The sequence below is a fragment of the Thunnus thynnus genome, chromosome 12, assembly GCF_963924715.1.
Source record: "Thunnus thynnus chromosome 12, fThuThy2.1, whole genome shotgun sequence".
NCBI classification, from domain to species: domain Eukaryota; kingdom Metazoa; phylum Chordata; class Actinopteri; order Scombriformes; family Scombridae; genus Thunnus; species Thunnus thynnus.
Genome location: NC_089528.1, coordinates 5716571 through 5729353, shown reverse-complemented (window position 1 = coordinate 5729353; position 12783 = coordinate 5716571). Strand labels below are relative to the sequence as shown.

Genomic DNA, 12783 nt, shown 5'->3' with positions numbered 1-12783 from the left:
CAATGAGATGGTTATAGAAAAAAATAGCATAATAACGACATTCAAACAGAATACCAATCAATTTAGGAGAGGAGTTATGCTTTTCTTACAGCAATAGTGATCAAAATTAATGAAAAATCCTTACTTAACTCACCTGCTTCCTCTTACCTACATCTCCTTTGTGATTGATAATTGTGTATATTCAGAATCAGGTTTACATAAATAAAAGTGCAGAGAAAATTTGTGCTGCCTCTTTCATTCGATCTGTGCTCGCAATCTGTGTGTAATTAGTGTCTGATTTAATGAGGCAGCAGCAGCAGCGCCTGGGACTGACTTCCAGGCAGACTCTGCAAATGTAGGAGAGCTGGATGACATCACCAAGCTTACAAAAGAAATGGCGAGGAGCTACATGGAAGAGTTCAAAAAGTTTACTGAGGCCACAGTTCAACTCCTCCTGTGCAATACTGTCAACAGCTGAATAAACTGCAATACAGCTGGTAACTTTAACCTATCTATGCAATAAACAGAATAGGAGTCATTAACTAGAAAATTAAAATGAGCAATAAAAGCAGAAAATTTAAATGAAAAAGTAATGGAATGTCATAATAAGATGCAGAGCAGCAGGTCCAGCTGAAACTGTCAGTCGAGTACTGTAGGTGAAGATGGATGGTTCTGATTGATGTGTCACTAGAATATAGATATAAATGTAGCCACAAAAATATATCACCAGCCTGTTTGCAGTTCATGAATGTGTAGTTTAATGAACAGTTAAGTACAACGCCACATCTCCATATTCCCTTGCTTTGGTTTTAGAAAATTGTCAAATCTTGTTTTCATTTTTTTCCATTTATTATTATTGTTCACTTCATAAAAATCTGTCTTGTTTTCTAACACTTTTTAAAATTCTAGTTAACAGATGCATTAGGTCCCCAGAAACAGAGCAGAGCAGAAGTTTATTCATCGCTCCCTGACCAAAACCTTACTTTTAACTATATCTGTGCTTTTAGCACCTGCTCATTAGAGCTCAGGATTTTCATGCAAAACTGAAAAAAAAATCTCTCATCAAAATCATCCCTTAATATTTTTTTTTTAAAAATATGCATAAAGTATGAGGCACATATTATTGCTTACTTGGAAAGTGCACTACACATGAAAGGCAAACTGGCAGACTGGTGAGCCTGTTTGATAATTAACAAATCCAGGCAGAGAAAACATCATGAAACAAGGCATGAAATGCCAAGTGAAATTTATTCTGGAACTGTTACTTTGTCAAAAAAATAAACAGAAAAGTTTAAATGGACAAAGATCGAACAAATCATTTGTTTAGGCCAATCCTAGACTAAGATTAGATTATAAAATTAAAAATTAAAAAAGTGGTTCCATTCATTTGTGGTGACTTTGCTGCCTCCCTTGAGCAACTAACTAACTAACTAACTAACTAACTAACTAACTAACAGGTGTGTTCTGATTTGTTTTTGGGATAAATGTTACTGTAAGGGAGTGGCTATATTTAAAAGTCTTTAAAATACAATTAATAGAATTAAAATAGTTCCACACATTACTTTTCATATGGTTTGTTGTCATGATTATCTTTGCTTGTTTTTTTTTCATTATACATTAAAGAAGAGAACAATAATTTCCTGAGGGCAACAGGACAAGCAGTAGATCAGAGTGAAAGTGCGTGTTAGAAACGATTATACACTCTACATAGAATTTAATTCTGAGAGACTGTTATAGTTTGAATATTTATTTTTCTCCCTTGTTCAAGCTGAAGTGTGAGCAGTGTTGGTCATTGTATTATGTTAATGAAATTTGTCATATATCTGATGTCTGCAAGTAACAAAACTTGACAGAAAAACTGACATCTTCCAAATAAATGGCCTTTAATAGCAGCAGCAGTTGATCTGTTCTAAAGTGTTTCCAGGTCGCTCTGACAATTCCTCACTATGCTCTCACAATCACCTTTTTTTTCCCTTGTCTTACATATTACCCACCTCCTTCTCAATGGGGCTCTACTGAAGTGTGAAATCATACATTTATTCCTGGGATGAATTTTGTTTTATTTTTAGTTATAGTAGAGCATGGTGAACATTCACAGATGATGGGCAAACAGAAACATTAAGGGATAAGTACTGTAACTAAGTACAGACATTCACTTTGTTCTTTTTTTTTTGAAAACGGTTCTTTAAAAAAATATCACAGTATTCTTCAAAATGCTCACAGGGATGGAAATATAACAGGACAATAAATAATTAATGGAATAAAAAGGGAGAGTCTCATGACACTTCAAAGTGCTGGCAAGAAAGATTTTTACTATTTCTTTTTGGATCCATTTGAGATTAATTTCAGGGAGAAGGAATTGGATTTTTTTGTGATGCTTTTGGCAAGGATTTGCAACACACTGCAACACAAAGAAGCCGCTTTCTAGATGCTGACAAACACAGACTGTTGTATTAAAGCTCCCAGTAATTATGTGTAAAGAAAGAATATCACTACAAGATATCTGGACTTTTCTTGTGTTTTCCCACAAGAGGGAAGAGCGGGAAAAACATAAATGCCTCAACTAAGTAAAACATAATCAGACGCCCATGGGACTTCAAAGCTCAGGCTAGAAATCTCCACTCTGCCATCTCTTGATACAAGACGGGGTACAAGATGTAAATTGGATGGATATTTCACTCTCTGACATTCCAGTGCAATGTTGTGCAACTTAGTGGACTCCTTTCAGTGTTTATAAAGCAACTTCAGATAGCGGATGTTATTTGCAGGGTCCAACTCATATCTACTAGTTGTACTAACTTGGACTGGACTACATGGCCTGACCAGCCACAGGATGTGACGAGACTCAGTGAATGGCCAGTGCTCTCAGTCAGCTGTAATACATTTGTGATGTAATTTAATTGCTTAGCCAGGAGATTTAATTTTCCCAAACAGCAGATTTGTGACATTTACAAGCCCACAGGAAATACACAAGTTGATTTTCGGAGCATTTGTTTTTGGATTAATGACACACAGTAGCTAAACCTTTAAAATGCCTGAAAGCTTAATTACATCAGCAAAGTACAAACAGCTAATATTCAATATGTTTCTTTGTACTATAGCTGTTCAAGATTATACTGATGCACCTAGTGAATAACCAGCTTGTTCTCACTCCCAACTCGTCACACACTGAAGCTTGGTCAGGACCCTGTGACATCACTTTTTAACGCACTGGGTAACCCTTTGGCAACATTTTTTAATGTGCAGAGTAGTCCGATAGACTACTGTTGAGCTCCCACAACGTCTGAAATAGATGCCATGAGACCAATGACGTCTATATAAAAAGGTGACAAATTTCACCACAGATACGTTGAATATCTACATTTCAACACCTGTAATACGTAGCATATTAACATTTCAACGATATGTATCATATCAACATTTCTGAAGTGACGCACTTCACATGACATCTGTATAAGCTGACTTTCTTATTAGGAGGTAGAGGGGTCGGTGGATGGCTTGTAATGTTGTTGACAGAAAGTTGGAAATCAGCACAGAGCACGGTTCAAGACCGCCTTAACGTTTTTATTTTATTTATTATTATTTTTTAACCCAAACCATGATCTTTCCCTAACCCTAACCCAGCAGTTTTCATGCCTAAACCTAACCAGACTTTATCCACCACGTTGTCACACTATAAAATATAATTATTTTTTAACAGTGACTACCGTGATACTGACGCTTAAGGGGTACCCAGTGCGTTAAAAAGTGATGCCACGGGGTCCTGACAAAGCTTCAATATGTGACGAGTTGGGAGTGAGAACATGTTGGAATAACATTACACTGAAATGAGTCCTTGAATGTATAAAACAGAGACGCTCTGGTGGGGACTGAATGTCCCTGTTGATAGACTGCACAATACTGTAATATGTGTATCTAACAGGATATGTAGCTTTTATATCCAACTAGAATATCTCTTCCAACATTCAAACAGTGAGATGCCAGTGACAGTTAGTCTGTCAACCACTTTGGTCCTAACTGAAGGATCTCAGCAACTATGGATACTGTGATATCTGGTGGAGACATTCATGGTCCCCAAAGGATAAATGCTAAAGATGTTGGTGATTCCCTGAATGTCCCTGTAGTACTATAAGTAAATTTGGCTTTGTCCAATACTTTGTTTTATGACCAAATACTGGCAGAACTCATGATAATCCCATCAGCCTCTGTTGTATTTTGGACCATTTCTCTAATTATGAGAATCAAGATACAAAAAACAAAGCTACACATTTTGGTATCAGTCTGATGTTGGACCATAAAGGCAGAAATATCTGGACACAGAGAGGACTAGGCTTTCCCCCCATGTTATTTCAGTGGTTCAGTCAAAAACCACTGATTACGCCAACGAAAATGGTAAAATGGTGCACATGTGTTGATCTTTTTTTTTTTTCTAAAGCAAAAACACATTGATGTGGGCTGAATGTCACAGTTGACAGTTTGTACAATATTGTAAAATGTCCTGTAAAACTCTTTACACCTTTTCTACTCAACCTGCTATTGTACTTTTTATATGCTGTCACCTTTAAATTCCCAGATGAAAAGTCTGCATGATTCTCAGTCAGGTTTTAGTGAAAAGACATATCTGAAAAGGGCACTGCAGAAATGGAAATGGAATACCCACAATGTATCTAACATCTTACTGTAGCAGAAATATATAGCAGGATACAGAATATGCCATAACTGAAAAAATAAGAATCTGCAATCTAATTTTTGTGCCCTCTCAGATGCATGCAGCATATTTACTGTATCTTAGCCTCAAGTCTCAGACTTAGTGATTGAAGTCAGATGATGAAAGGTCAAGAGAGTAATCAATAAATAGACTTCAGCATTGGTTTTACATGCTTGTCTACTACCTACAGCAACAATTGCTCATCTGCCCTAATGTTACCGTACTACCTACATACATAATTGCTTACATATTCAGATGCATTTTCCCTCTAATCTATAAATGAAACATTTTCCTATTAAAAACATCTTACAAGCTGTTCCCTCTCCTGAAGATGCATTGTAAGAGATATGATGAAACATACTGGATTGCATAAATAGCATCTTCCCAGCCCACCTGAAAGACTCTATTCAAGTGCATCAAAGTGCTTGAAAATAAATTAAATTGTAAGGGGGGGATGGTGCCTGACAGCTTATCAATAGAGGAGGGGGATTTAGGAGAAGCAAAACACTAGCAGACGGTGCTAAGATTCTGCAAATAACAAGACTGGTATTGCTGGAGTCCCTAACAGATGGAGAAGAAAACAGACCTGGCTGCTACATATCCTGGTTGCTAAACACCACCTGGAGGTAATGAATGTGTTGTCAGCGTAAGAGGCATATAAGACAAGAGGCGAAGTCAAACTGTCTATTCAGACACATTACAGAGTACAGGTCTGAGAGTTGTCCTTGATATGGGTCATCTTGACCTGTAGATATGCTTATGAATATTTATACTGGTAGATGGGCTTAAACACTGATGGCCACAAGAGGAAATTCATACATCAGAATATGAACTGGTAGTGAAGAGGCCATATAAGTACGCATCCTATCAAAAATCCCTGAGGCTCATCTCTACAGATGCAATCGCGTGCTGGGGGTAAGGTTATTCAGTGTTATGCTCTCATATTGTATAAATCATAAAAGGATGTATACAGACTGTATTATATCCTGCAAAGCACTTTGAATTTGATTTGTGTAGAAATATGAGGCAAAGGTCGTGTTCTGCTACTGTAGCTAATGTATGGCAGCTTCCAGCCAGAGTTTTAAAAAAGAAAGATGACTCACCACACATCCGGTGGAGTCCAGCTTTCGGTCAGATATGCAGCGGAAGTTGCGGCTGCAGCCTCCATTGTCTTTGGTGCAGTCTCTGACGGGTCCAAATGAGTCCAGGAGCACCTCCAAAGAGTCAAAGGATGAACTGATCATCAACTCCTCTCTGTAAAGGCAGATAAAGAGTGACAAAAAATAGAGAACAGTTGTTCAGTTTTGAGCATCTGTGCAGTATTTCTTGGAGCTTGCTGGGTAAATGAGAAACTGTTGCCTTGCTACAATGTTAAATGTACAATAGCTGTTACAGCCAAATAATTTATCACAGATAAAATTCCCAAGCATATTTGCCCCACTGATCAATAGCAAACCATATTTACAGTGCTGAACTTTGAGGAAGTGGAGAGCCCAAGAGTCAAAAATAGAAGCAACCGTGCTGCACTGTCCAATTTTATATCCAGTAACTCTTCTCTACCCAAGTATACTGCACCACAACAAAGATGTAGTATGGTTTGTAGTCGATTGTGAGACAGAAGTAGAAGGTACAAATACATCTTTTGAATAAACTGTGATAACCTTAGACAGGTTAGCTGCTAGCTGGGTGCGCTATTGTGGCTGGATCACACCAACATGTTCACAGCTAGCTAGTACCTGTATCTGATGATGTAAGTTTAGTTCACCACCTAACTCTGCACAGAAAATGAGTTGATGCCTGGTGACATAATGACTACTTGCAATGAGACTTAGAATTTGTTTGCACCAGAAGTTGATTTTGCTGTAAAACTCTTTTATTTAGATTACTAGACAATTTTTTTTGGTTGCAAAACAAATGTTAGGGGGAATGACAGACACAATAAACGTGCTAGATTTTTGGGTGCAAAGACAAAGAGTTGTAGGTTTTACAGTATGTTTTATTGTAAGCTAAATCATTAGCATAACTGCAGATAAAACCTTGACTCCATGTGGTGAACTGAAATCCAGATACTGGTATAGACACTGGTGGGAAGGTTTTGAAATTGATTAGCTAGAAAATAATTTAATTTTGTTAAGCACAATTGTTCCACTTTATCACACATGGTGTCAGTTTATTTATATTTAACAATGTCATCCATGTTAATTCATCTTTTATTTCTCAATGTCAGCAAAGTCAGTAATTACAAATATTATTTGAATGATGACTTTGAGAAATATCACCTACAAACAAGGTAACGATTGTGACTGAAATCCAGCATTCAATTAGTTAAGCCTTGCTGTCTGCAGTATGCAATTTGCTCTCATTAAATTTGATTAAAATATGACATTTCTTTAGATGATGTTTCAATTCCTTCAGGGAAAAAAAAAAAAAGAACAAGGAACTGTCAAAGCGGTGTCTCAACAATGTGCTTTGCAAGACATTCCGTGACACCTTGTTCTCTATTTAACTCAATCAAGGGGTATCTATTTCCATGAATTACAAATATCAGCATGTTAAATTCATCCCGTGTAATCATCATGAGAAAAGCTATGGCTTTTCACAGTACGATTCCTATTCAAAGTAGTAGACTCATGAGATAAAACACCCCATGAATTCATTGCTCTAACCTTGCTCTGAGCAGTCACTTTGTGTTTCTGTGATTTTTTTTTTTGTTCCACATAAACCTCACGCAAGGTCAATGAGCAGATAGTCCAGCAGGAGGATAACAGTGGTTAGTATTAGAAAGTATTTGAGATTGGTGCTGATGAAGAACAAAGTAGAGAAGACTTCAGTGTTTTCTCACAGAATCTAAATCACAGAGCTATTTCTGCAGAGGAATCGTGTTGCTTATGATAAACAAGAGCTTCTGTAATAGCATCGCCATGAACCTTGCCTGGGTAGAGAAAATGATGACCTCTCAGGCACTTATAAAAATATATTTTTTTCCGACTCCCCACTCTCTCCTGGTTTCCCTATGAGAAAAGACAGAGTTTCCTTCCATTTCACAGTCAACTTGATGTTATCTTACAAACCAATTTTTCTGTTATAATTGCCCATTGCTTTGTTGTCATTTATTCAGAAGGGACCCGTTGAACAGAGCCTCAGCAGATGATGAAACTCACAGCAAGTGTGAATGCTGAAACATTTGGGAACTGCAATTACAGTCAAGACATACACAAATTGGGTGCAACACAATTTACAATTAAAAAACACAAAAAACAAAAAAGGTTTAAGGCAATATTGGGGACCCTTAGAGGCCACAACATTCATTACGTCCCAAAACATCACACTGGCCATTTTTCTGTTCTTAGATCTTTAGCAGTAATGGGGCTAAATAGCTTACATTTGTCCTCAGGGAGACAGTAGAATTTCATTTGGTGTCCAAAATTTAAAGAGGGAGCATGAATGAGCTAAGTGAATATATTTCTTGCAGATGAAACGTTGTCCTAATCGTTTATTGAAAAACTCAGTGAGTTAACAAAAATATTACCATCAAGCCAGGACCAAAACATTTTTCAAATTGTTACCAAACGATGAGATGACACCAATACCCCACTGTGTCCCCATGTGATCTGTATCTGGATGTTATCAGAATAATGACATGCAAATGCAGAAAGCCTTTGTATTTATACCTGATATAAATAAACATTCTTGTATTCTTGATTGTGCCAGTAATCAGTTCCCAGTATGTAAATTAAGTAGGCAGAGTTGGTTGGAATGCTAGGGATTATGGGTCTTTGTCCACCACTTTGGTCCAAACTGGATTGCCATGAAATTTTGGTCTGATTATGGTCACTTGTGGATAAAGCCTACTCGCTTTGGTGATCCCTGACTTTTCCTCTAGCTCCACCATGAGGTTGGCATTTGTGGTTCAGTGAAATGTCTGAAGAACAATGGATTGCCGTTAAATATGGTACTGATAATCATGCTTTCCAGAGGTGAATCCTAATGACTTTAGTGACCCCCCAACTTTTTATATAGTGCCTAGCAAATCCAAATTTTCAGTTATTCAGTGAAGTGTATAAATTTACAAGACTGACACACATTTCAGAGCCCACAGTCATGTTCTCCAGAGCATTAATCCTTTTAAAATGACATTCTTATACACTTCATTCACATACTGAAAATTTGAACTTGCCAGTTGTAGCAGCCACATCACATGCCGACACCAATTGGTTTTCTTTTAGCATTAACCTACAAACATTTCAAGTAATGACAGCACACACTTGATTATTTTTTGACAGTTTGTTTGCTCATTTGAGCGGAGACATTTTGGTTGACATTCTATCATTAATATTTCTTACTTGCTTTAAATTATGTTCTACCTTTTTGTTTTTCATGGATCCAGCAGTCCTCCCCTGGCCTGCTCTGCTCTGGTGCCTGTGTGTAATGGGCAGCAGGTGAGATTCCTTGATTGGCTGAGTGAATGATTGGGACTGTGTGAGAGTGTAGGTTGTTCCAGGGAGCTGATTGGTTCCAGCTGCCAAGTTTGTGGTTTAAAAGCCACCCCCCCCCCTCCCCCCCTCCTCCCTCAGCTCTTGCAGGCTCTCCTCTCTCCACTTTCAATGAATGTGTTGTTGAAATAGCTTTGAAAATAACAGTCCAGGTTTTGTAGGGGTGGCCAGCATTTTGGTTTAATCTCTTTTCTCCTGTTTTTGTTGAGTCAGGAGTTAGGTCAGTGATTTGTATTTTCATTTCTTTTGTTTTGAGTAGGTAGTTTAAAGTTGATTAGCTTTAGTTTCCTTTTGTTGTTGGTCTGCTGTTAGCCCACCCTGCAGCCAAAAAAGTATGAAATAATCATTTAAAGGGTTGCAAAATTCCTTGTTGCTGGTGGTTCTTGGGAGCTGGGAAGAGGGGAGTCTTATTTTCATGATGCGCCAGGGTTTCCCCTAGGCCAGGTGAAACATGAATGAGACTCACCTCTTTCCAGTTCCTGAGAACTACCAACAACAAGGAATTTTGCAGCCATTTAAATATTTATTTCATACTCTTTTAGTAACAGCAGGCAGGAAGTGGGAGAGGCCAAATGTGTGTGCTGGAGGGGAGTCTTCCTTTTGGGATCTAGTTAAATTTAATTATTTTGGAGCTTAATGTGTTGTTGTTTTTCTTGTTTGACAATTAGATTGGTTGTAAATAGTTTATTGATTCAAATATTTGTTATATTAAGGTTAGTTTGTGATTTAGAGTTAACTGTTTATTAATATAAACTCTCCCTTTGTGTCATGTCAATCAAGTCAGTTATGTTGAGTTCAGTATAGGTTGCTGTTTGTTTAGTTGACCCCAATTTAAGTTAAAGGATCCTAGTTTTGAAATTACTTTCCTCTAGTTTTCCCATTTTGGATTTTGAAAAATTAATTTTAAGTTGAAAGTAAGTTGTAAATTAATAACTTGACACTGGTGGGACTACACAAAAAGAAGCTGTCAGTGGTTTTTGTCTTGTTAAATTTTTATTTATCTGTCTAGTAAATACTCCCCGACAAACATATTTGGTATGGTTTGAATGACAATAAACTTGAACTTGACTTCCTCTAGCGCCACCATCAGGTCAAAATTTGACTTTGTCCAATACTGATGTTTTTGACCAAATACCTACCAAAGGAAATGACATTCACATGACATCAGCACAGCCTCGCAGAGCAGCTAGCATGCTTGTAAAGTCTTTGTTGGGTTTTCTTAAGAACATTAAATTCTTTTGAAAAATGTTTTCCTGTGTGTGTGTGTATTTTAAAAAAATATAAACTTGCAACTAATACGCAGGTCACCTGTAGCCAAATGTAACATGTGCTGCAAAACACAGAGTCCTTGTCCAGTTCTGAAGAGAGACTTTCACAATGTTAGATCAATTAGCAAATTCTTTTTTCTACTCCCAACCTCCAGCAGTGATCAAGAGCCTACTTCAGTCTTGTGTGATTCTCAAGGATTTTCACATTCTGTAGGGTCAGACTGTTCATGATAAAATCACTGACAAAAACAAATTCTCACACTCATGTATGATTCCATAGTCCAGCTTGATCATTAATCTGCTGTGGTCTCAAATTGATGCATTTTTTGCATTTCTACCCCAACTGCTGCTTGACACTCAACATTAATGTATAACATTAGAGCAGGCAGCACAACATTATGTTGAAAGAATTATGTTGTATAGATTTGATTCCTCATTGCTTTTGGTTGCAAAGTAACGTAGGTGCCTTGACTGTTGCCTTCTTTTAATACTGTTGCACACAGCATTAAATTAAAAATACAAAGTGTTGAATGGACTAACAGACAGACAAACATTGTCCTAGTTAGGCCCCAATACTAGAGGGGTTAAAAGTATCAAAAAACTATGAGCCTTCTAATGATCCTCAAATTAGGAAATTGACATTCTAAGTTATAATTGCCTGTAGCACTGCATCCACATGCACTTATCTGATCAAAATGACAGACAATTAAAATGTTTATCTGACCTTACTGGTAATACACAATTATTAACAGAGTACACAGGCATCATTAGAACAAGCAGCCTCATTTAGCCTCATCACAAAGCAAAATGTCCTAACGCTAAAAACCTAAGTAAACATGTATCCAAGACGGTAAAATGCAGTTAATTTTCATGAAAGTTAATTTTAATTTTCTTAATTTTTTTCATGAAAGATATGTTATCCATCTGCAAAAGTAAAAGTAATGTCAGCAAAAGAAAAGTTCTTTATTAAGTTACAAAGTTTGATTTAGAGTATGAAGAAATTACATTACTGGTTTTGACAACTTGCATATAGGACACTCTGAAGATGAATGGCTAATAAGCACTACCTGGATATAATTAACATGTTTGAGACACATGTCTGCAGTTGAAAGACACAATAAAAATAAGCCTCAATTATGGGCACCATTAACATGGATAGCTAATCAATAGGAGGGTTAGAAGTAAATGCACGTCAAAACAAGCGGTGTAAAGAACCACTCATACAACCCATTTTGTCACTGAAAAATATCGTCAAAGGTTTAAATGTCATGTTAAACCCTGCAATTTACCAGCATTAGTTAGTTATTCAGTTCGGAGAGAGAAGTGAAAATTACCATCAACAATGAACAGAAAAAAAATAACATGATTTTAATGTAAAAGTATTTCTAAAGATGACTGCTTTGATGGGTTTAATATTCAGATTATAGAAGATGTAAAACAGTTTTCTTTGCAATAATATCCACTCAATTAGCTTTCATACAACACAGGGGCAGAGGAGGCATTGGATGTTAGATTTCCCATTAGCACATTTTGTCTCAGAACCTATGATTTAAATGTAAAAAACATCAATAATACGAAAAGCCCAAATAATATATAAGCTTATAACTACTGAGATTGTCTGAATGTAATCTCAAGGCAATGCCACAAAAGCACAAATAAACACATTAAGAAAACAAAACCCAAGGCTGCTTCTCGATCCAGTCATTTTAACTGCCATGAAGCCAGCCTAATCATGGGAGGGAAGATGATGGCGCATCACTATTTATCCATCTGCCAGGGAGCAAGACAGTGACAAATGATTATCAAACGTGGGAGAATGCAGCTCAAAAGCAGAGTAAATCAGCAGCATCCAGAAGGTGTTAGCAATGTTTCCTTGTGGCCCCTGGGGAAAGCTGAAGAGAGTATTCATCAGATCATGGATCAGAGGGAAATGAGTTACTCACACAGCATCTTGAAGGAAGCTGCCAAATGAAAATAAAATGTGGAAAAAGAAGAGGGAGTTGAAATGTGTAAACATGGAGAAGAGGGGGAAGACAACCGCAAAACCGTGCTCAAAACTGCATAAATGAAGTACAACAGTGCAATCCTACAGGATGTAACAAAGACAACTGGTACATACAATATATTCCAAAACATCCTGCATTATTTCCAAGAGCAGTATTTAAACCTAGAGGTCGGGATAAAAAATAAATCATATTAATCCCCATTCCTTAGGCCTCAAAAATACAGAGTAAAAGTTTATTCAATGATCCTTTTTCAGTGTTTCATAACTGTAGGAATCTTGCCATCAAAAAAATAAATAAATAAACCTTTGATTTAATGACAGTATGTGTCT

At 37.0% G+C, this 12783-nt stretch overlaps 1 protein-coding gene across 4 annotated transcripts in view; it reads right to left on the bottom strand.

Moving 5' to 3' along the window:
* The window catches only part of astn1 (astrotactin 1), a 394147-nt gene that overhangs the window by 227115 nt on the left and 154249 nt on the right, over positions 1-12783 (bottom strand). For all 4 annotated transcript variants that reach the window (XM_067604968.1, XM_067604965.1, XM_067604966.1 and 1 more), the window contains one exon: positions 5791-5941. In XM_067604968.1, the coding sequence (XP_067461069.1) occupies positions 5791-5941 (151 nt within the window). The remainder of the gene's footprint in view (positions 1-5790; positions 5942-12783) is intronic.